General features: G+C 35.4%; 1 protein-coding gene across 2 annotated transcripts; it reads right to left on the minus strand.

Moving 5' to 3' along the window:
* ELMOD2 (ELMO domain containing 2) lies at nt 1-26,549 on the minus strand. Of its 2 annotated transcripts, XM_082838964.1 has the most exons (10): nt 26,461-26,549; nt 26,054-26,197; nt 24,137-24,165; nt 14,655-14,752; nt 12,902-13,031; nt 10,391-10,524; nt 7,094-7,162; nt 6,222-6,355; nt 1,745-1,861; nt 1-1,266 (listed from the first exon to the last, which is right to left on the minus strand). In XM_082838964.1, exons 2-10 carry the CDS (start codon nt 26,193-26,195, stop codon nt 1,262-1,264), a joined length of 858 nt encoding a protein of 285 aa, XP_082695090.1. In that variant the 5' UTR covers nt 26,196-26,197; nt 26,461-26,549; the 3' UTR covers nt 1-1,261. The 2 variants fall into 2 exon arrangements, with proteins under 2 accessions (XP_082695090.1, XP_082695089.1); XM_082838963.1 differs by having other exon boundaries at nt 1-1,861.

Raw genomic sequence — 26,549 nt, forward strand, 5'->3', positions numbered from 1 at the left:
GGTTAATACCTGATCCTTATCTCACAGAGCTCTGGCTAGATGATAAAGCATAGAAAACATTTAAAGAAGTTAAGATACTCCCAAGGTTGAGAAGTCTCCTATAAGAAACCAGTTTTAAAATTCCTATAATACTGAAAAGCGTTTTGCCACTATTATAATAAAATGAGCCCAATTTTTAAGTTTTATCTTGTTGAGAAAAGAATTTTAATGCATGCACTTTTAATGTATGTGCTAGACAACACTGCATCTGTTATTTTCCAATTGTTTATTTTTTTTAACCACTCTTCTCTTTGGCAAGTTTAAAGAGAGAGGTTTGTCAATAGACATAAACAAATACTTGAAAGTTTCCGGTCTTGCTATATCACATAAAAGCCAGTCCTTAAACACTTGATATATACCATTTTAAAGCTGTGCTAACTATCCTCATGTTTTAGATTAAATTATGTGTTTAATAGGCTGCTTTCTGTAGGATTTAGGGAGAATCTGGTAATCAGATGAACCTATCTTTAAACTTTTAGTTTTGCTATGAGTACAAATGTCTAAAACACACAGAGAAGAAATCGTTCCTGTTAGAATCTCATCACTATATAATCCTTGACAGCACTTGCTGCTCTCCTGAGATTTTCGGAGAATAAAGCTATACAAAAAGCACAGTCATCATCCTTAGGCTACTTTAGAATCCCACAGACTATTAACTCAATGAATACCCACGAAGTCCATACATCATTATCTAGAAACACTGTGGAGTCAAAGCAAAGAGAAGCAAGACTTAACAGTAAGTAAAATAAACCAACGATGTTTAACTGAGATGTTTAAAAGCTTTGTTTTTCTCTTGTTAAAACTCAAAGACAGCTTTATTGAAATAGCACCTGTTCTTTGAGTATAATCAAGATTTTCTTAGCAAATGCATCTCTTTTCATAAACATACATAGAGAAGCTTCATGAAAGGCCCTCATACCAAGCACTAACTACAAGTTCTTCTCTCTGATAAAAAGCAAATACTGAAGATGAGAAAATGTCTTTAAGCTTTAAAATTCCACTGTGATATTTCAGTGTGGTATTTAAAAACAAAAAAGCTAATCACTAATACTGTCATTCCCTCATTACCTATTACATGACATAATCAGAGAAACCGAAAAGGCCATAATTCTTCGTCGTCTCTGACTTATCTATATGCTCCTTTTGCTCCTATGAGGCAACAGTATGACGTGTGATTGAAATGCAAACAAAGAAAACCATGAAGAACGAATCTCTCTGTTAATTAACCTACAAATAAAATAAGGCAAAGAAAATTAAAAAACAATCATTTCCAGACTAAAAAACAAAAAAATTTTAGGAGCTCTGAAAAGATACCAACTTGATAGCTACAATACATAAACATGAAAACTGGTTTTTACACATTTTAATCAATCAAGTTAATAAAAATACCTGATTTGTACTTTTACACTAAATGGGTTAAGTCCCAAGTTCCAAACTGTAGTTCACATGACTCTACAGAGGGGATCTTTGGAAGGATAAGGTACCTTTGGAGGACAGTGTATAAACAAGTGTAAACATACACTGATTGTCTACTAGCTTTCTTAAATAGAATTTCTGAAACATTTTTGTAGGAAATTATATATAAGGAGTGTAAATGATCAGATAATTTCTATTACAACATATAAATTCTGTTGTGTGTGCAAAATGTGGTAGAAATAGAAGATACTACGGATGATTCATATTTTTAAAGTAAGTGATACATTACAATCCAGTAAGAGTCCTTTAATCTTTTCATGAAACTTCTCTCTGTACACGTTGAAATACATAATACTTTCTGGCTTTTCTTCAAACCAAAACTTGTCAAATTCATACACAAGATAACCTGCAGTTAAAAAGAAACCATAAATACAGTGCTCAACAGTGAAATCATATCCAACCATCTCATTTTAAAAGTATATTCTAATCCATATTAGGATTCAATGATCAGAAACCATCTTAAACTACTAGAAAGCTGAGGAACTTTATAAGAAATATTTTTGTATGTTCAAAATAAATATCACTTTCAATAAGATACTTAGAGTACATATACTCTTTGTCGCAAAAAAAATCAACAAAATGCCTCAAATTTAAGAGAGACTGTCAAAAGATACCTTGAGAATAGGAAAAAAAGGTTATCCCCAGAGACCCCTGAAACAGGAAAATGAAAGTACAAGAAAATGGATAAAGTACAGAAAAGCTGTTTTCTACTTGATTTATAAATCTAAGTTATTTCTGCTTTTTTCAATGAACTATCATATCAGCACCTTCCCTTTTAGAAAAGAATACATGAACTCGAAATAGGCTTAATATTTTTGTTTTTCAATATCCTTATTACAGTAGCCAAATTCACACTCAAAATGTTAAAAATATTTCAGATAGGGCTTCCCTGGTGGCGCAGTGGTTGGAAGTCCGCCTGCCGATGCAGGGGACACGGGTTCATGCCCCGGTCAGGGAGGATCCCACGTGCCGCGGAGTGGCAGGGCCCGTGAGCCATGGCCGCTGAGCCTGTGCGTCCAGAGCCTGTGCTCTGCAACGGGAGAGGCCGCGGCAGTGAGAGGCCCGGGTACCGCAAAAAAAAATTCAGATAAATGTGTAAACAGACATATTTACAACAACAAAAAAATGCGAATTTAAAACCGCTCCTAAACCCTATTTGGATTCAACCAAATGTATCTATTTAATTATTTAACAGATGCTTCTATAGTCCTCGCCATGTGCTCATTCACTCTCATAGCAATCCTATGATGCAGTACTGTTATTCCCATTTTTCTGTAGAGGAAATAGAAGTGCAGAGAAGTTAAATGACTTGCCCAAATCACATAGTTTGCAGGTGGTCTCTATTATGTTGTAAATTAGACTTTGTTTCCACCAGAATCTCATTTCCCCTTCTGAAAAGCTATTCAAGAAGGGATAGAAGTGACTTATTTCAGATAAATGGTGGAGGGGATAAAGCCAGTGACTTTACATAAAAGGGTGGCTAGGCTATCATAATCGCCTAGTGTGAAATAAACGTAAATTCAATTTTAAAACATTAGTCATAAAGCAAACATTAACAGGTAAGAACCATGACACTTCAACACTGAAACAGCACTTCATAAGAAGGTCCACTGAAGAAAGATTTCAGATTAATCCCTTCATATATGATAAAACAGATTTTTGTCAACCAGGATATGGGACAAATCAAAGAATAAGGCCTCTTTGAGCAGACGGACACCATCTGCTTCCTGTTCCCAAAAGACAAGCTGAGAATGGTAATCTTGTAACTATTTTAAACTAATATTTTAAGTCTTTCTTTCATTCAAAATTTATTTTGTGTATACATTAGCACAAAAGTACATCTACAGAAATTACTCATCCATATATAAACTGAGTCTGTGTTCTCCAGCACCCTACCCCCAGTATCCTGAGAGGGGTGTGCAATCAAAAACGTTGGAGATTAATGTTCTAGGTAGTATGAAAAGTCAGACATCCATCTAAATTTTATAGAATACAACTTGTTTTCGTATTTCTGGCTATCAGGTTTTAGCTGTTTACCATTCCTTTAAATTGCTTTCATTACCTATTCAAATGACTATATAGTCTAGAACAAACTGCTCAAGAGTAAAATACTAGAAATTTCTTGCTTCAGAGTGAGGTCGTTATAATGTAAACTGGTGTCAGAAAAAGACTGACTCAAAAAACTGAGACTGTAATGGCTAAGTTGATTTAATGAGACATGAGGAAACTGCAAGATACTGAAATTCTAGGATGCTGGCAGGGTCGTACATGGCATAAGACTCCTAAAGCTTGCCATGAAGTGATGGAAAAGAGTTGTTTCCATAAAGCACCCCTATTGCCCTTTTGACTCTAGGAGTTTAGAACACCAGACTCAAGAGAAACACCATAAAAAATTTCTAAACTTACAATTCCCTGTATGCTTCTACTGCCCCTAACCAAAACTGCAGGGACGCTTGAGGTTTTCCCATACGGATTAAAAACAGGAGAACCACAGGAACAGGGATTAACTGTAAACTGGTATGAGGGATCTTACTGGGGTGACAAAAATGTTCTACAACTGGATTATGGTGACGGTTGTACAACTCAGTAAATTTACTAAAACTCATTGCATTGTACACTTAAAATAGGTAAATTTTATGGTATATAAATTATACCTCAATGAAGCTGTTACTAGTCATAACTTTTTGGTTGTAAATTTGAGGAGTTATTTTTTTGGAATCACCAAACCAATGGTCAGTGACTTCCCAGGATGACAGTGACTGTGTGCTTACACGTTAGATGCACAAAAGGTGACAGCAGAGCTAAGGAGCTAAATTACCACTCACTGCTTCCGCCTTGCCCATGGAGAACCACAACAGCAAAACAGCAGGAGAGACAAGGGGGAAAGGGGAGATGGACACAGATCACAGGAAAAGAAAAAATGTGAAACCTAATCTCTTTATATAGTTCCTTCTTTTAGATAGAAACTACTATCTTGGAATTGATTCGTACGAATGAATTGGGCTCAGTCCCCCAACCAAAAAAGGTAGGTATGTTTAAAAAGTAAGGTTTCACATTATTTTCTAGTCAGAATACGTCCCTTCCTAGAAAAGCAGAGCCTTAATTAAGACATGAAACTTTATTGGTAAAGGGTATGAAAATCAATTTTGAGAGGGAAACTTCTGCGTAAAAGGTGGATGTACGTACGTGTGTGCGTGTTTGCTTTAAATGTTTCAAGAAATTTGAAAAACATAAGCTTCATTGTTTTCCTGATGATCCACATCTCCATGGATAGGACTGATAGAAACAAGGCAACTAAGAAGGTCCTATAACGACTTTTCCACCTCACATATTACTTTGATGCGCTTCCTGGTCAGGAGCCAAACAAGATGCTGGTGTTGAGGGCACTGGAAGCAACAGTATCCAAAGATGCTCCAGCTACCCCTCTGCAGGGGAAAACAATACTGCACAGAGGTCATTTTGTACTGCTTTCCTACCTGTCACTCTCCTGTATTTATTTAAATATGGTAAAATGCTTGATTGGGGGGAGGGAGTTTTTTGGTTGTTTCTTTTTATATTTGTTTTATGTTCAACAGGCACCGTTACACAAGCATCTATTTCATACAGAAAACAAATATCTGGAGGCAGTCAGCAAAGTCCCAGGAGTTTAGGCACTATGCTCAAAGTCAATGAGAGATGTAGGAGAGGAAATCAAATCAGACTGGTGGGGGGAAAAAACAGTTCCTCAGCAACAAGATGAAAGAAAATGACTAGATTTTCATTTTAAATAACTATACCTTCAATGTGGAGATTTGGAAGAGGGTCATCACTGAAAAACTAGGGAAAAGGCTATTACAGTAACGTAGTAACAAAGGACTGATGTCATGCAGTTACAATGGGATAGGAAAAAGTAGACAAGTGCAAGAGAAATTTAAGAAGTAGACAAACCTGGAATTAGGGAGTAAGTAAACACGGGAGGTTGTGGGAAAGAGAGACCTGGATGACTCCTTCAAGAATGGAGTTGAAGAAGTTATGATTTGGGCACTTATTATCTAAGTAGTTTCCTATATGCTAATTTCCTATGTCCTATCTAAAGACACAAAAACATCAAGAAAAAATAGAGTATGAAGCCAAGTTAGAGTTGAATTCTTTGCTTCTGAGCAATAGCTTCAGAAGATGGGTTCATTCAATTAAACCTTCAGCGTTCAACTATCACAATAAAAGTTAATGGAACAGCAGTGATATGACTGCTTTAGGAACAGTTATTTAATACCCCAACCTAACACAAGAAAACCTGGCCTTGAAATAAAAGGTGTGTGTGTGTGTGTGTGTGTGTGTGTGTGAAAGGTTCCTTTAAATTTCCTTACAAGAGCAACCAAATGATCTGTCCTTGACTCAACAGCATTCACTAACCAGTATCCAAGAAGAAAAATTCACTTTATAGTTGACTGGAAAACAAATGTCTACAGAAAAACTGTGTAAATCCTACATTTGCATACATGTCAAAAATTGCCTCACTGAATTTTTTAAATCACCAAATATATAAACTGAAGCACAAGATACTCTTGGATACCCATCTTCCATTATCTTCCTGTTTTTGAAAGACTCTAAATAGTAAAATGACAAGTATAAGTTACATATTTGATAAAGGTATTATATATAATACTTTCCTAAGGATTAAAAAATTCTCTTAGAAATTTCTACTTTTAACTCATTTCAATACTCACAATAAAACTGGTGAAAGTGTTCCATTGTTGGTATACCAGGAACAAAGTTGTAGAGGTGAAACTTCAAAGCTTCACTCTTCAGCAAGCTATAAGCCATCTCTGTAAGATTGATTCCAACTATTGCATAAGAATACCTATGTCAGAAACATTACCAGTTATCCCAGCTAGCCAAAATAGCTCATAAAGTAAATTTTAAATTATGCAAGGAATTAGGAAAAAGTGACTTTGATCCATTTCTAACACTGTATTGATTTTACAAAAATTTCTACATATTAATTTTTGTTCTTTAGAGGCTGTTGATTTTCTGGATATTATCTAAGATATGAAAACAAAGCTCTGGCCACGTGAATATCTACAACCAAAATCATTTTAAAAAAATTAAAAAGAGTACTACATACACCCTCATTGATTTCTAAAATATACTGAGTAATCTGATATTTTCTCCTCCATTATCAGGGTATTTATTTTTATGATGTAATAGTGTTATAATGCTTTTTCAAAGATAGGTATCATTATAAGAATAATGATAAAGCTAATAATATGATGTCAACTTGCATTTCACTTCACAAGTTTCAAAGCTATTTCTCACTTTCTTATTCCCATTTCAAAGCCATTTCCTATATTCTTATTTTCAAATCTATCTCTCAGAAAATTTTTATAAGGTCCTTATCTCCATTTTATAGATAAACTATACCTTGTGATAAAAATATATTGAATTACATACAAAATTGGTTTATGATCTCATTTAGCCATAAAATATCTTGCAATATTCTTTATGAAGTTCTTATTAACTAGAATAATCTAATTTTTAAAAATACCCGGAAATACTTTCAATTCAAGAGCTTATGGTTTCTTTAACATATCCAGCTTACCCTAACTTTGGATGATTTGAACGCGAAAGAATCTGATGAGCTTCACTGGTATAATTTTCACTGAAATACCTGAAAAAGTTTAAGAAAAATAATGAAATTAACATGTCATTCAAATTGAAGATATCCAGAAGCAATTTTAAAAGCTACTGTCAAAGTGACAGTCTTACTGCCAAAAGCATCCCAATCTCCATCTCAAGTCACTGCAGTGACTCCAAGATGCTTCTGAATCAAAACTTAATTCTGAGCTATCAGGCCTATCTAGTACAGGACATGGGCCCTTCGCTAGACTTTGAAGTATTTTGACAAATAAATGATCTAACAAGAGAATTTTATCTATTTTAAAAGAAAATCTAGAGTTCTGATTATTTGTTTGTTCTAAATTTTCTATAAAGTAGTCATTGTGTACCTGTTAGGACACTTCCTTTCACCTGAGCTCATTCCTTCTGTTGCAACTTGAGTCTATATTGCTTAACGCCACTGTCAATGCAATCAGAAGAAAGTCAATAGCCTTCCTTTTGCACTAAAAAAACCCGCTCCTTGATTAGTGGTGTAACTAAAATACTGGCCACAAAACAGAAGTATTAGCAGGTACAACAGAGAAATATATAAAGGTTCATAAATACTGTTGGCTTGTACTAACGTAACCTCTTCAAGTTCTTAAAGATAGGGACCAAATCTATTCAAACTTTGGATCACCCCATAATGCACTGATACTCATACACATATGATGACTGGCTGGATGTTTATGTAAGGATAAGTAGAAGAAAAAATGGATTTCCATGGTTTATTTAAATTTTAGAAGGCACAGTCATTGACATTTTCATAAAGCATCGAAATTTCTAACCAAATGTCCCTCTATTTTTCCTTCTGTAAGTTAATACTACAGACTTCCATTTTTCTTCATTGGCTCTAATTTTCAACCCATTTAAACAGGGATTGTTAACTTAGAAGTTCATGAATGAATGATCATTCATGAACGAAGGGGGATCCATGAATCACTTTAAATTATTCATACATTTTCTGTGTGTACATTTTCTGAGGAGAGAATATACAAAACTTTCATTTGATTCTCAAAGGGATCTGTAAATCCCCAAACAGAAAAAAGTCCTGTTTTAGTGCAATGCTTTCTTTACATGTTCTAATTTTCTACTTTATCTGGAGGCAGGCTCTAAAATGCCCTTAGTAGACTATTTATATTTCTTTTTTTTTGCATGATACTTAATACAATTCAGTATTATATTAGTATTTCAATAATCAAGCTACTTGTAAAATATTCAATCTATAACACAGAGAAACTTTTAATATCCTTGCCGAACTTACCTAGGAAACCCCTATGTAAACAGTATCTAAGGAAAATAAGCACCTATGTAATAAGGAGACCTATTCCTTACAATAATCTGCACTGACTTACTTCCCTTCTTTCCTTCCTTCCTTCTCCTTTCTTCCTTCCTGCCTTCTCTCCCTTCCTACATATATTTTTGGCCTTAGCTTGTATATTTTACCTTTCTGCTTCTCTTTCCTCATTTATTCAGATTTTTCTAGTCTCTCTTCATGTTCTGTAAAATATCCTTTTTATTTTATACCTGCCTGAGCATTCATTTACCTAAAACATTGTTATCTATCAAACTACCAGCTGTCCTTCAAAGCAACAAAATATTTCAAGAGATTTGATGACAAAGGCCAAGAAATTTTTAAAATTCATTACATAAAGGTATTTGAACAGCTTGCCTGCTTCCTGACTGTATCTTTATTTTGATCCTGAAGAGTTATAGCTCCATACACAGGACAACAAACATAATTAGAGAGAAATTAGAGCTAATTTTATGTTTTCAAGCATCTCTAGTACATCAATGGCAATCAAATAATTAATATATCTGAATCTTGGTCATTTTTCAAATTAGTAGATACTAGCTCTAAATGGAGTAAAAATATCTGCAAATCATTTAAAGGTCTATCAGAACTCCTCACCACAGTCTTGAATCAAATTCTATTAAATTATTTAAATTTTAAGCTAAATTAAATTATCTTCTGGCAAATGCTGAAAAATCTTGATTTCTGAGGAAATGAACCAAAAGAAAGCTTACTCAGCAAAAGTTAAGAAAGGAAGCATCAGAAGAATGTGTGTGTCTAATTAAGTTTCAATTATCTGTGTAGTTTACAAGTACCAAGAAAAAAGATGGTCTTTAAACGCTAAAAACAAAAGATCCATGTGTTCTGAACAATAATGAATTTTAAAATATTTCATAATTTTTCCAAGTGAAAACAAACTGCATTTATTCTAATTAAATTCCCCAAATGGAAGTTTCTGTTTATCAAAGTGGAAAATTGGCAATCTCATTTTCTGTAATTATTATTATTATTCAGACAACAGTGTTTTATCTTTGAAAAGTAGCTGCATGGAAAACTTTCATGCTCATACAATTTAGGTACTACAGAAAATGAAATACTTTTGTAACTGGAAAAAATTGTAGATATTGAAGCCCTACTGTTATCTTCTATTTTCCCCCCAAACGGCCTTATCCATATTGACCTAGATATCTTTTCTGAATATTAACATAAATTAGCTCAGTTTCAGGACTAATTTTTCACAGTAACAATTATCCAAACTTTCTTAATGGTTAGCGTTCCCATTCTAGGCATTTTACAGTCTATAAATCACAATTCAAGGACAGACCCAAACACTAGACTATCTTCATTTGCATATTCATATTCATCTTCCAGTTTACTTTCTAAAATAGTTTTGGCTATCAATTCTGATTTTAGTTACATATTTCGAGATTTCATACATGTGCCCAAGCATAAATATTAAAGAAGAAAAAGAAGAGACAGTTCATATAGGCTCTGAAAAGTCAGGGATTTAAATTACTTGTCACAGATGGCAAAGAAGTGTTTAGAGGCTTTATCATTATCTTATCTGGTTAAACCTCCTAAAATGAAGTCAGAGAGCCAAGAGAGAACAGGCAAGAGGATAAAGAGAGTAAAAAGAGAGTACACACAGTTCCTTAAAAGGTATCAGAAAGGCGGTCAGGAAGAGAAAGAAAGAGGCAAGTATTGGGAAGTAAAGAAATCACACACATGCGCGCACACACACACACACACACACACACACACACACACACACGGTATATGGCATATGTATTCATATTGTTGCCAGCGCATTAGTAAATACCTTTAGCATAGCAGTTATTAAAATTCAGAGATAGTATAAAACTAGATTGATTCTCACTAAAATTTAACAAGATTAGAGATTACATGTAATTTCATTTAGAGAATTAAAGAGAGTTTATTTTCACTTACACAAGATTGATTAATCCAAGTATTCCCATGCCTCTGAAGTCTGTTTTGGGATCATCACCCTGGAAACCAATGTCAGCCCACTGCTTGGAGATTCTAGCCTTCAATTGTTTCGTGGGCATTAGAAGATTCCAAAGCTGTACAAACATGCTTCCATATTACAAATAATAGTGATGCTCGTAATTTACCAAGACATTTTTCTTCTCATAGCTGATATACTGGTAAGTCGAATGCTTTTAATTAAACAACTTTTGTAGACAAATCATAGGCTCAACAAAGACTATATTTAGAGAGCTTTTCAATTAGCCTAAAAATGTAGCATACTTATTCCAATTTAAAAGACATACAAAGAACAGTAGACTTTGAAAAGGTAACAAATACACAGAAATCGAAAACAATGAGATGTCTTTACTTACTAAGTAATACATATATACCAGAATTAGTAAACTGCTTCCTTGAGAAGAACACAGTGCCAGGCACTTGGCCCTTGCCTCAAACACTATATACTTAAGTAGGCTCTATTCTAATGGCGGGTGATTATCCTTAATCAGAAGGAAAATAAGTCTGAGATAGGGAGGGAATCATGGAGAAATAACACTGATAGTATTAAAACCTATATGATCATTATTTTACAAATTTTCATAGTTTTAAAAGAAAAAGAATATGACTTGGTTTTAAGTAAATATATTCCTTAAGATTGAGGATTTAAGAACAACTATCACATATTGGATAGCAACAAACCAATTAGTGCAAAATAAAGTTTAAAAAATGTAATCAGTCATTTTCTAAATTCAACACCACAAGTCATCAGACAAAAGAGACTTAACAAAAGTTGATAAGAAAGTTTGTGAAAATTTGCAAAACAGTAATACTTGCTTTTTTTTTTTTCCCCCACTTCACTACCATTTCAGGCACTGCTGAGTAAAGGACTCCTAATGAAAGGAGTATCCTGTTACCTAGAATGAAATGTGAAGACTTTGTGACCTTACTGTAAGACAGGGTCAGCACTCTGGCCCTGAAGCGAATCCCATCATTAGACTGGGTTTTATCTGGTCCCTTCTCTCATTTACTCACACATGCACCTGCTCACCTTAGCCTCTCTCCATGAGCTCAGCAAGGGTTTGATTATGCCAAGGATGAGGCCTCAGTGATGTGGTGAGAGACAAGGTAAGACCACTAAAACTCAAAATTCAGCATGCATAAATATCATCAAATTTCGGGGTTCCACCCCTGAAGATTCTGATTTCGTAGGCAAAGGTGGAACCTTGGATTCTCAATATTAAACACTGGTTAACTTTAGTGAAGGTGGCTCTTGGACTGTACTTAAAGAAACACAGATCTCCTTAGCCCCTTACCCTGCTGAGCATGTGTGAGGCTGGGTGATTCACTGCCAGCAACTGGCTCTTCACCTCTGAATGAGTTTCATGATGAATCACCAAGTTGAAAATTCCCTTGACTCAAATGCTAGGACTTGGGTCTTACCCCTTCTCTAAAGGGAAGGTATTGTGTAGAGAGGGTCTGAAGTTAAGGGAATAATGATGACGAGGAAGCTATAAAGAGGTCAACCCTTAGTGAGTGCCAGGCACTGTGCTAACACTTGAAACATAAAAATTCAACCCGCAGCAACAGTCAGAAGACAGAAGTGTATATTTATCTCCTCCTGAAAACAAGTTTTGTTGTTTTTAAACTTGTCTCTTACTGTTACTTGAATACTCTCAATGTCTGTTTCTTTCCACTGCACTTTTAGTTTATAACAGACTCCTAACACCAGGTGCCATGTGCTATTTTCCCTAACTATAACCATTTAAAAATATAATTAGAATAGGTGAAGTGGATGGGCAGCTGATTCAGCTCTATTTCAGAATTGATCTTTCTAAAGCAAATGACTTCATCTCCTCTAGGCCTTAGAACTAACCTCATCCCTACAATAAAGGTACTAGATCGGATGATCTGGAAAGCTTACTCCAGGCCTGATATTCTGGAATTTCAGCATCTCACTGGCCTCATGCATTTTTACTTCAGAAATAAGAAATAGGAAGGTCCTAAGTAAATTTCTTTACTCTCCTAATTTTTAAATCTATTGTGGCAATATTTGGCACATTTCATAAATCCCAAAAGATCTGACATAATAATCTGAAAAGGGACATCTATGTTCATAATTCAAGAGTAAGCTGAAAAAATGCCTAATTTATGTGAGGATTTATATAAAAAGTAGGGGGAAAAATGTGAAGCTTGTGGACTCATACTTCTCAGTTGAAAAGATCTCCCTTTATAAGTTTATAATTTATTTCAGAATTAAAAGCATTAAAATAAAATTTGAATCTATTTCATTGATGCCTATCAGGAAATTATAAAAATAGTTAACTAAAAATCTTTCACCAATATAATAAAATTCTCTGAGAGGCAAAGAAATCAGATGGCTGTGTAAGCCTCCAGATTCTCCACACAGGCCTTACTGGCTCAAGCCTGATTTATTTTCCAGTGTAACTCCAAATACAGAACACCAAAACTTACCTTGAGAAGCAGCTTTTCATGTTGCAGGTTATCAGAATCATATGGTTTTTTTCTCACACTTTCTACATCCAAATAGAGCTGTTTATAACCAGATATCTGTAGTAAGCATGCCTTCATACAGATTTTAAAACTGAAAATGATATAAGTTATTATTTTTAAAAAAACTTTTTATTTTAAAACGTTATTATTATAAAAAAATTTTTTATCACAATAAAGTAATGCCTTCCATAGCTTGTGGTTCATATGTCTATTTAGAAAGCATTCCCTAGCTTTTGGTTTAATACAAGAAGCATCAAGAGCCTCTGTAAACACAAAACATTATACAAAGTATCATGCAAGATGTGACAGAACAGGGCCTACAAAGGGGGCAAGACAGGTAGGAAAGGCAAACTTCCAAAACTGCAAACTTTGTAAATCCTGGATTCGTTCACTTCTTTCCATGTTTTCTCTGGGCAATCTCATGTGTTCCCCAATCTTTATTGTGAGACACTACCAGCAGACCTAATTTTCCAAGGATACAGCAACACACAATGCTGTGACAGGTTCTCCCCGTGCTTCCAAACACAACAGCTCATCCTCCCTGAAGAAGCATGCTCTTTCTCAACTCTAAATCCATTAGTGGAATCACTAAGCACTAGTTCCCCAAGCTAGAACGCTCCAAGTTCTGACCTTCCTCTCCATCAACAATACATCAAAAGGTCCCTGAGCCCTTATCCTTTCTAGCTCTGAAATGTCCCTCAAAGCCCTCATCATATATATCCATTTACCCTGGTGTATTTATGGCTTCATCATCTCTTGCCTGAATGACTCAGTTTCCTGACTGTTCTGTCTTTATTCCTTCTACCAGCCTCCCACTTCTTCAAGTTTACCCTTCATCTTCCTAAAATACATATCTGATAATGTAGCTTGTTTGCTTAAAAAAAAAAAATCAGAGGACAATATCTAAATATCTCGGTGTGGCATGCGAGCCTCCTTGCAATGTATCTCTGATCTTACACTCCACTCACTTCTCCAACCTCTGCTCTGTGCCTATTCAATGCTCCGGCTACAGAGGACTCCCTGTCATTCCCAGATACTCAAGGACTCTGTGTCTTGTTGGCACCTTCCTCTGCACGGAATGTCCTCCCCTACCCATTCAACAAGGTCCAGCTCAATCGTTACCTCTTCTGTGGACTTATCATCACAGTTCTCTCCTGTACCCTCCCCTGCTTCAGCCCAAATAAATTACTCCTTCCTCAATATTTACAAAGAAAATACCAAATGAAGAAAAGCTTGCTAAATATTTACTATCTCAATATACTTGTGCTGGGAACACAGAAATGTAATAAGTCAAGTCCTCTTATGGAACTCAGAATTTATTTGGGGAAGAACAAGAGCAAATCAATGACTACAGTACAATGGGTTAAATGTATGGTAGAGGACCTTCCTGGAGGAGGACAGAAGAACTGAATTTTGAAGGACAAGAAGGACACAGGAGTCATTATTTAAATTTGGGAAAGTAATGGTAAGTTACCTTAGAGAAGGCAGATGATAAACTGGCAATAGTACTGGACTGGGAACCCAGAGATATAGGTTTTAGTCCTGCTTCCATCACTCACCTCTCTGGACCTCACTTCCTCATCTAGTGAAGTGAAAGGGTTGAATTAGATGATCTCCACAAACCCTTCAGCTCTAACGTTTCACAACTGTGTGAGATCTCCAGCCTCACAGGATGTAAGCATACGATAAATGAGAACACCGTAAAAACACATACCTGGCATCCTTCTCGGGGTTAATATTCTTTTCCTTCATTATGTCTACTACACACCTGTCCACTTCACTCTGAACAACAAGTGTCGCTTTCTGTAAGACCTATTTGTGTGAAACAAAGCTGAATGAGAAAAATCCCCTATTGCTGAAAAAGAACAGTATGTTTTGAGGTATTTAGTCAGCTTCATAATGCGTGTATTAAGATGCAAAACCAAATGAAACCGAATTTGTTTCAAATTTTCAGCAGGGCTAAAATCATACATACATAAAATAAAATAGAAGAAAAGCAGCATGATGTATTAGATGACGTCTTCCTTAACTGAGAATCAAGAGGTTCTAAGCCAATGAGTTCTTAGCAAATAAGCTCCCACCATAGTATGCTTATGAAGCAAATACTTTTTATAAAATTCTAAAATTACATAATAAAAATATATGTACAAAAATTTTAATGCAGAAGGAAAAAAGTTTAAATTTTAAATGCAGAAGAGCAAAAAGAAGAAAAGTCAAATAATCTTGTCAATCCTACCACCAGAGATAGCCACTGGTAACAGATTAGCAGATATCCTTCCAGTCTTTTTTCTATGCATATAAAACAGATTTCTTAAATAATATGTCTTATAAATGTCCACTGGATCCTTCCTCTCAAGAAATAAGCAAGTTCAGGCCTTCTTTACCCTTAGAAGGTTACTTTAACTCTTATCCCTCTTTAAGCTACTATCAAAATTCCATCTGATATTCCTCATACTCCAGACAAAATAATCTAATCATACTTGGAGTTATGCTTCTGCATATCCTGGGCCTTTCTTCTGGAATGATCCTTTTTCCCAATCTCTAGACATATCAATTCTTCCCATTGCTAAGCTAGCTCACATACCGATCCAGGAAGCCTTCCCTGATTCTATTCAAGTGGAAGTAACCTCTCCTCTCTTGGAAGCCGCATAATAATGTACCTGTAACCTTTCTAAGACTCTTATCACTTTCTATAGTGTAGTTATTTTAATATATTAAGTGGAAAATTCTCTGAGGACAGAGACTGTATCTAACTCATTTTTTCATATCCTATATACAAGAGATAACAGACATATAATTATCGAACGGAGATATTTGACAGATGAAAACCTTAAGAAAGGCAACTGTTTCAGTAAAAGTCATGTACAGCTATTCCATTACTTTTCTTTAAATTGAGGTTAATTTAAATACAATGAAAGGAGTGGATGTTACATATTCAGTTTGACCAGTTTTGACAAATGCATATACCCAAATAATCCACATCCCTATCAAAATATAGAACATTTCCATCACTGCAGAAAGTTCCCTCATGCCCCTTCCCAATCAATCCCTCCCCCAACAAGCACCCACTGTTCTGCTTTCTATCACCATAACTTTGTGGTGTGCATATAAATGGAATCATAAAGTATGTACTCTTCTGTCTGCCTTCCTTTGCTCAGTAACGTTTCTAGAATTCATCCACATTCTTGCTTTCGTCAGTAATTTGTTCCTTCCAATTGTTGAGTAGTATTCCATTGTATGAATACACCTCAATTTGCTTACTTATTTTCCCGGTGATGGGTATTTGCATTGCTTCCAATTTTAGACTACTATGAATAATATTTTTTATCTTTGTGAAGTGACTATTCGAGGCTCTTGTCCTTTTAAAAATTGTGTTGTCTTTTTAATACTGAGTTCTAAAAGTTCTTTACGAGATATAAGTCCCTAATCAGATATATGTGCTGCAAATATTTTGTCTTGCCAATTCATTTCTTAAAGGTGTCTCTGATAAGTAGTTTTTATTTTGATGCAGTCTAATTTTTCTATTTTTTATTTAAATGGTAACGCTGTGTCCTCTCTAAAAGACATTTTTGCTTAACCCATGGTAGAAGATGTATATCCTCCTATACTTTCTTTCTTTTTTTTTTTTTTTTTCGGTACGCGGGCCTCTCACTGTTGTGGCCTCTCCCGGTGCGGAGCACAGGCTCCGGAAGCGCAGGCTCAGCGGCCTAGCCGCTCCACGGCATGTGGGATCTTCCCAGACCGGAACACGAACCCGTGTCCCCTGCATCGGCAGGCAGACTCTCAACCACTGCGCCACCAGGGAAGCCCTCTCCTATGCTTTCTTTGAGAAGCCCTAACGTTTTGGTTTAAACATAGCTCTAAAGTCCATATCAAATTAATTTTCACATGTAGAGGGAGATAGGAGCCTCCCCTCCCCCAATTTGGATATCCAGTTGTTCCAGCACTATTTATTGGTTTTCCAATACTTTCCTGTCCTCACTGAATTGCTTTAGCATCCTTGTTAAAAAATTATGTATGGTCTATTTCTGTTCTCTCATCTGTTATATTTATCTATTTGCCTAGAAAGTCTTTAAGTCAGTATAAATCTTCTAACTTGGTTCTTTTAGAAGATTATCTGGGCTATACTAGTTTCCTTAAAATTCTGTATAAACTTTAAATGAGCTTGCCACTCCCTTCACAAATAGCTTGCTGAGGGCTTTCCTGGTGGCGCAGTGGTTGGGAGTCCGCCTGCCGATGCAGGGGACGCGGATTCGTGCCCCGGTCCGGGAGGATGCCACATGCCGCGGAGCTGCTGGGCCCGTGAGCCATGGCCGCTGAGCCTGCGCGTCTGGAGCCTGTGCTCCGCAACGGAAGAGGCCACAACAGTGAGAGGCCCACATACCGCAAAAAAAAAAAAAAAAAAAAAAAAAAAAAAAGCTTTATGGGATTCTGATTGGAATTGCATTGAATCCATAGGTCTGTTCGGGGATCAGCATCTTGAGAATACTGACTCTTCCAATTGATGAACACAGTATATCTTTCCATTTTAAGTTTTCTCAGGAAAAGGAGTCGTAATGCGGACGTGTTGCATAGCTTTCGTTATATTTATCCCCTGAGTATTTTACATTTCTGGATGCTACTGTAAGTGGAACTGTTCTTTTTTTGTTTTCCAAAAGTTTGCTCTTAACATACGGGGACATACTGTGTCCTACGACATTGCTAAATTCATTTATCAATAATGCTGGTTAATTTTATAGATTTCTTAGGATTTTCTATACTCACAAACTATGTCATCTGTTAATAAAGACAGTTTCTTTTCAATCATTATGTCTTAGATTTCTTTTCCTTCCCTTACTACACTGCCTAGGACCTTTAGCACAATGCCGAATAAAAGGAGAGTAAACATCCTTGCCTTGTTCCCAACTGAGTGTGGAGAGCATTCAATAATTCAGTGTTGTATACCTATCATGCTAGCTGCAGGGTTTTCATAGATGGCCTTTAATAGGAGGAGGAAGTTCCTTTTACTCCTAGTTAGTTGAGTGTTTCTGACCATGAATGGGTATTGAGCTCCGCCAAAACAGTTTTACAGTATCTACTCAAATGATCTTCTTTTTCTAATTTACTTTGTTAATGTGGTAAGTTACATTCATTGATTTTGAAAATGTAGTCATGACATATTATTCTTTTTATATATTACTGGGATCAATTTGCTAATGAAGAATTTTTGTATCTATATTCAGGAAGGATATTGGTTTGTAATTTTCATTTATACAGTGTCCTTGTCTGGTTTTAATATCAGGATTATACTGGCCTCATAAAATGTGTTTCTTTCTACTCGATTTTCTAGGAGCTTATGTAATAGCAGTATTATTTTTTCTTCTTAAACATTTGGTAAGAGTTCACTAGTGAAGCTAATATTGGAAGATTTTTTTTGTGCAAAATTACAGATTCCATTTATTAGGTATATGGCTATTTCAATTGTTTTATTTCTTTGTGTTAGTTTTGCTAAACTGTGTTTTTTAGCACTTTGTCTCTTTCATCTAAGCTATAGACTTCATTGGCACCAAGTTGTCCACAGCACCTCCTTATACTTTAGTGACTACAGGCTGTGGTGATGCCCCCTCTATCATTCCTGATATGAGCAATTTGGGCTTTCTCTCTTTCTTGATCAGTGTTCCTAGAGGGCTATTAATATTACTAATTTTTTCAAAGAATCAACTTTTGAGCTTGGTGGTATTTCCTATTTTTATCTGTTTACTATTTTGTTAATTGTTTCTTATTTTCATTATATCCTTTCTTTTATTTATTTTGGGTTTAATTTTCTCTCTTCTAGTTTCTTAAGGTATAAGCATAGCTCACTGATTTCAGGCCTTTAAAAACTGCTTTGGGTGTACTCCACAAATTCTGATATGTTGTGTTTTCATTACCATTCACTTCAATTCTCTTTCTAAATTTCCCTTGTGAGTACTTCTGTGATCCATGGGTTACTCAGATTCTTAATTTCTAGATATTTGGGGATTTTCTAGATGTTATATTTTTCTTATTTCTTTTTTTTAAAATTAATTTATTTTATTAATTTATATTTTTGGCTGCTTTGGGTCTTCGTTGCTGCGCGCGGGCTTTCTCTAGTTGCGGCAAGTGGGGGCTACTCTTCGTTGTGGTGCATGGGCTTCTCATTGCAGTGGCTTCTCTTGTTGCAGAGCACAGACTCTAGGCACGTGGGCTCCAGTAGTTGTGGCAAGTGGGCTCCAGTAGTTGTGGCAAGTGGGCTCAGTAATTGTGGCACACGGGCTTAGCTGCTCCGTGGCATGTGAGATCTTCCCAGACCAGAGACCGAACCTGTGTCCCCTGCATTGGCAGTTGGATTCTTAACCACTGCACCACCAGGGAAGTCCTCTTATTTCTAACTTAATGCTGTTGGAGACAGAAAACATACTCTGTATGCATTCAGCCCTCTGAAACTTACTGAGACTTAAAAGACCCAGTATGTGATATATCTATATGACTGTTCCATGTGTACTTGGGAATATGTATTTTGCATTTGTTGGGTGTAGCACTCTATAAATGTCAATTAGGTCAAGATGGTTAATCGTATTGTTCAAATTGTATAGAGCCTTCCGTTTTTTTTTTTCTTGTACTATCATTTATTGAGAGAATGCAGTAAAGTTTCCAGCTACAATTGTGGGTTCATATATTTCTCCGTCTAGCTGTGTCTATTTTGGCTTCAAGTATTTGGCAGCTTTGTTAATAAGTGTATACACATTTAATACTGTTATGTTTTCTTGATAAATTAGCCATTTTATCATTACCAAAAAAAAAAAGATTTAGTCTCCAGTAACACTCCAGGTTTATATTTTCTAAAAGAAAGCCACAAAAGCTTTTTTATGCTTATTGTTTGCACGGTATACGCTTTTACTTTCTATTTGTTTGTGACTTTATGTTTCGAGTATGCTTCTTGAAATAACATTCAGTTAGTTGGGTCTTGCTTTTTTATCCATCTGTCAATCTCTGTCTTATTCTCTAAACTTTTGGTAGATCTTTTGTTCCTAATCAAAAACAAAATAACAGCTGGATGGAGGAGAAATATAACCCATTACATTTTCTAAGTTCTCATGTATCACAACATTGTCTAAGTTCTCATGGAGCTCATGAAGGTATATTCAATACTGGAATATACAGGACTTAAAGAATTTCTTAGGTCAGCAATTCTAAAACTTTCTCTTTTAACCTAAAACTACGTAAGTATACAAAGACCCTTTTCCCAATGATGTTTACTTTAGAGCTAAAGAAAAAGTAGGTGATAATAAACAACAAAGCAACATATACAAATCACTTATCATATATTTTGTAAGAAAATAATATATGCTTATGCATATGATTTTATTCCAAAATAACATTCAATAAACAGAAAAGTAATCTAGTCTTTTTTTATTATACCTACCTTGATGGTAAGTTATAAATTATATGACTAGCCAAATTATATTTATAGCCAACAAACATCAACAGTGAGTTTCACCATGCAAGCAAATCTGGGGAAATTATATATACATTTGTGTTAGTGTAACCACAGAGTGTGAATGTTTCATTTTTGCGGTACGCGGGCCTCTCACTGTTGTGGCCTCTCCCGTTGCGGAGCACAGGCTCCGGACGCGCAGGCTCAGTGGCCATGGCTCACGGGCACAGCTGCTCCGCGGCATGTGGGATCTTCCCGGACCGGGGCACGAACCCGTGTCCCCTGCATCGGCAGGCGGACTCTCAACCAGTGCGCCACCAGGGAAGCCCGAATGTTTCATTTTTGAATCACAATGCTTATGTGGTTATATACTTAAAGTCTAATTTTGGGAAATTAGAGACCAAAAAATATGCAAATGTGCATTACTATACCATCAATGCACAGACAAGTAAACTGATGCTATAAAACTAATTTATCATTCAATAGCTAGAATGTTATCACTACTATTTAAGAGCTAAGACAGCAGCTCTAACCAAACAACAGCCAATCAAAAACATGACTAGACTGACAAAGTGTTCTTTCCCTAAATTTCAAATTTTTCAAATACCCATATATGCATAAGTACAGTGGAGCTCTGCAACATTACCATACATCGAATAGCAGCCAGACCTCTTAGCAGAATACTGAACTAGACTCCTCAAGTGCTAAAAAGGTTTTCATTTTCATTTATAAATCCCGAAGTTTTAGTAATCCTTAATATATAATTGATAAGTAGTTGGTCCTAATGTAAAATACAAGCAAATGAGACTCAATTTTTAACAATCAAGGAAAGAATTTCCACTACAGAACAATTCACAACCCAATAGGACCACACTATCACTGCTTTAGGGAACTGGCCTTAATAGATTAAAATCACTTTTATTCACAGCAATCATTGGTAATGTTAAGTATTTAAATAACTAAGAGGTTTTCATGCATATTTTAAACGTCTAAAAATTTTTAGTGTATGTTGGTTTAATCCCATCATCACTAACATAATATTAGTGATACCTATCAGGTACTGGGTATTCTCTTAGGCTGCTTTCATTATAATAATATTTCTAATCCTGAAACAACCATGTAGATATTAATATCTCCTTTGACAATGAGAAAATGAGTAACTTGCACAAACAACTAGAAAGTGATACAATCAGAATCTGAACTCAGATTTTTTTCATAGGAATATAAAAGTAGAGCGGGTTAATAGAAATATCACAAAATCAGAATTCAATTTTACTCTACAAAGTAAATGAAATATACAAATGAGACATAATACACACCATAAATTGTATATTTAAACTGATGAGACTTCCTCCATTAGCTTATTGACAAGTTTACCTTAGATTTAAAACCGCAAGAAAGCAAAGCTCCTGTGATTTAATTCCGTAAGTATTTAACTACCCATTTGTTGACTATTCCTTTTTAGTATGCCCTCCAAAACACAATTAGCAATTTATATATTTAGATAATAAATTCATAAGAATACAATTTTTTTTTTTTTGCCGTATGCGGGCCTCTCACTGCCATGGCCTCTCCTGTTGCGGAGCCTGTGCTCAGGACGCGCAGGCCCAGCGGCCATGGCTCACGGGCCCAGCAGCTCCAGGGCATGTGGGATCCTCCCAGCCAGGGGCACAAACCTGCCTCCCCTGCATCGGCAGGCGGACTCTCAACCACTGCGCCACCAGGGAAGCCCAAGAATACAATTTTAATGTTTACTTTTCAAGTGAACTTTAATTGCCAGTAAATGAGATTAAAGATAATGAACATTTTATTTTCTTTAACTTGTAACCACTACCTTAAAGCCTCCAAACACTTCAGCCCACATTTACCTCTTCCGTCTCTAAATGCCTGATTTTAATTACATTAGATTTCAGTCTTTTTTTTTTTTATATACCAAAGACCCTGGTGGAATGTTGAACATACGGCAATCATTCAAATTTTCGCTCAAGGATTTGACCAAGGCACTAGAGTTCTTAAAAAGTATCATCTTGTGTGCAGTCCTACTTAAGTTTGGGGTAATTTTACCACATATAAAATCCCATAAGTAAATTTTACGATCAAAAATGTCATTACAATCAATTTTGGTAATGATGATTACACAGACAGATGTGAAAGTGAGTTCCCAGTTCCAGAAACCCTCCAGAGTTTCATCTACAATTTATGATATTGTTACTTTGTGAAATTGCATCCGAAGTTTCAGTTAATGGAACTATACAGGTGGATAGGTATAAACAAATTTTTAGAATGAGCAACTTGTTAACTTTCTAGATCCCTACAGTCTCATTTTAAAAAAAAGAATATTAATCACTTTATAGGATTCTAAACAAAGGGGTAGGACTCTAGACTCTTCTCCCCTCCCCGGTATTCAGTCACGTATATGAGTTATTCCCAAATTGACCACTCATAAATAAAAGACTAACTAAATCAGTAAAGCACCTATTTTATAGGTCACTCTCCAAAACTTAACAGATATGCTTGCAATATTCAGCAGTGTCCATTTTCTTTCCAGCATGAATCAGTAACTCATATTAATATCACTAGACAGTAGCAAATCAACAATTTTTGACCCTATATTCTCGATCCACATTGTACATCATGACCAAATACAAACATATATACGGATATCTAAAACAGAGATAGATGCACACACAGATAACTAAAATTAAATTTTCATGAAACCATATTTAACCTTACTACGACTGCTGTTTTCTAATTATTTTCTATTCCATCCTTTTGTTGTTGTTGTTTAATGCTGGCTGTGATCTACCATGGGATTTCAAACAATGGTCTACATGTTCCATACTCTAAGTTTGCCACACCAAATAATCTATATATAGAGAAAAAATATTGCAAAACACTATAGGGAAGCATGTGGTGGACTGAATTATTGGTCCCTGTTTTTCACTCCTGTGTAATTGAATTATATACCCACATGCTTAACATGGCCTCATGGTGGGCATAATGTATTTTTCCACCCCTTGACTTGGGCTTGGCCATGTAACTTACTTTAGGGATATTAATGGACATGACACAAGAAAACTTAAAATATGCCTCTGTGGCTGGACGTTCAATGATCAACTGTGAGAAGAATATTTCCCAGGTACCTTTTCAACCTAGGTCCCACAATGAGACAACTGCAACAGACCTGAACTTGGCACCAGCTTGAAGAAGAGCTTCCCCAGTTGGCCCACAGACACATGAGCAAGAAATAAATAATGCATTTATTTATAATGCATTTATATAATAAACCTATGCCCTGAGATTTTATAAGTTTGTTACACAGCAGCAACTGACTAATAAACATTATGAGGTATGACTTATTTTGGATCAAAAGGTACATAACCCAGGATTTTCTATAACTATCCAAACCTATCTTAAGGACACAGTCTATTAGAAAGTTTTCCCCCTAAGACCCTGCTTTCCCAAAAGCTAACAAGTTTTGAGGTAAAATAAACAAGCAAAACCTCAGAACAGAAAAAATTATTCAAATACCTTCTTTGTGCATGAGTAGTGCACACAAACACATACACACACAGAAAAAAAAGGTTTTAAAAAATAGAATATTTCTTCTAAGATGGGAAAATTTCATTCAATACTCTTTACAGCAAAGACTCTTCTAGTAGGACATTAAAAATAATTCACTCTAAAATTGAGACATTCTTTTAAAGAAAAAGTATCTCCAAGTTAAGTTGTCTAGAATAATCACCTTGATATGATCCTACCTTATTCTTGGAGTATGTCAAGGAATTTTCTGAAATGAAAAAAAAAAAAAGAATATTATTACTTAAATGCTGTTTGTGAATTACTCTGCATATCAAGCCAGTAATAAATTACTTTAATAGTTCCAGAAGATATAATTTCTACATGAATAACATAGCAAACATTAAAAAATTTTATCCTTACAGTATGATTCCAAAATTCTCAACCCAACACACATACCAGAGCCAAAGAGGTAAGACCAACCTAATTTCCCCAGAATCATCTGTTTCTGTGCGGGCCCACAAGTGTCTACTAACTGCTGCAAATTCATCCACGGCTACCTCAGAATAGCTTGGGTTCCAGAAACTCATCTTAAGAATACAGTGAGAGTGCTCTATCCTACCTTTTCATGTGTTAGCCTTATGAAGTAAGCGTTTATATTTGAAGAGCTAGCAAACAAAACATACAACAAAGGGGCAAAAAGGAAGACTTTAGATTATCTGGACAACCATTCTCTAACCAGACAAAAAGCAAAACAGCTTTTTCGTTCTTGCTTTCTGCTTCAAGAATCACAAGAACGTTTTTTACTGGTCTGTTTACAAATTTTTCTGGCAAATAGTAAACAGTCTCCTTTTCTCAGCAATTTGAAAAATTCAAGAAAAATGTTCTTGCTGCAAAATAAAGTCTTAAAATGTTCTTCCGCCATAATATAAAAAACCAATCAATACTACTAAGAGTTCTTATCAAGAAGTACTTCGCTCTTCTCAGAGCAGTCAAAAGGGCAAATCAAAAGAGCAGGCAATAATTTAAGTCAGCTACAAAGTTGTGAAAAATCTAGGGAGGTAATTAAACTTCAATCATCTAGCAGCCCTGAGGCTCACTCTCTCCTTACTCTGCCATTCTTCCCCTGTTATCTTGGCTACCAACACGCAATCCTCAAATCTTACAGGGGTGGATTTCTTAGTTTAAGCACACTTGTTCAACATAAAAGAGGCTGTGGTTAAGTCACGATTTTCCATCTGACACAGTGAACATGAACTGCAGCCCATCCCTGGTCTGCCTCACTCTGGCCAAAGAGAAATGACCTCGATGATATTTCTCACTCATCTGTGTTCTAATTTAAAGCCATATTTTCAAGTAAGTATTGAAAGCTGATCAATTTTAGAAGGTACTAGAGCAGCACTGTTCAACAGAAATATAATGCAAGCCCAAATGTGAACCACATATGTACCTTAACGTTTTCTAGTAGCCATATTACAGTAAAAGAAACAGATAAAAGTAATGTTAATATATTTTAACCCAATAGATCCAAAATATTATTTCAACATACAATGAATATAAACAATTATTAATGAGATACCTTTACATTCATATAAAGCCTTTGAAATCCAGAGTATATTTTCTAGTTCTGCACATTTAATTCAGACTGATCGTATTTCAAGTGTCCAACAGCCACATGTGGCTATTGGCTACAGTATGGGACAGTGCAGATTTTTAGTCTACTAATCTTTCCTAGGGATCACTAGATACCTGTTATTATTCTTTCATGAATTGCATAAGAGATTAAAAGATTGAAGGATGCTGAATATAAAAATGGATCTCCTTCACTGAAGTGAAAATTTCAAAGGGCTTATAGAAGTATAGAGATTTTTCTCTAGAAAGTAGGCTGCAACCATAATCTAAGGTAAAACTGATGAATTTCAGGAACCAGAGAAGGTAATTCTTTGCACAGATACAGAACTAAATAATAGTTTCTTTTTCTATAGAATCAGTTTTAGCGCTGGAAGGATTCAAAGTGAGATTTCAAAGATCATGAAACTGAGATTAAGTGACTTGATCGTGATACACAAGCGCTATTGTCACTATCAGTACTGAGAAAAATATTCATTCAGAGTTAAATTTTTATTCGTTTTTAATTATCCTTTTTCGAAAAACATTACCTATCCTGTGTGTCCTTTGTGCACCTACATAGGTATCAAAAATTCGCTGCAATTCACATTTTCCAGTCATCTGTCGTAAGAGCCATTTCATCCAAAATCGAAAGAAGTGCCCATAGAAGAACTCCCACAAAGAAATAAACATTTCTTCCTGGAGAAGGAAATATATGACAGGTTTAACGACCTTAAATTGGATTTAGAAAAAGAGAAAAAATTAGTGTTTCCAACTCATCAAATCCCAAATTATATTAATAGATATAATGTTGTTCCACTGTGTCTATTTTGTAGTAGTGTTTGGGCATCTAAGAAAACAATGCCAGGTGTAATATATACCATTTAGATTAATTAAATGATGCTAGCCAAATGGTTAATTTATCATTTTAAACAATTAACTGTAAAAATCAAACTACTTACTTAGATTCAAGCTCTCAGTTCACTATTTAATTTCTTATTCTTTGAGAACAGGGCTCAACAGTTCAACAACAAAAGGACCCCACCT

Source organism: Leucopleurus acutus (genome assembly GCF_964270905.1).
Source record: "Leucopleurus acutus genome assembly, chromosome: 4".
In the NCBI taxonomy this organism is placed as follows: domain Eukaryota; kingdom Metazoa; phylum Chordata; class Mammalia; order Artiodactyla; family Delphinidae; genus Leucopleurus; species Leucopleurus acutus.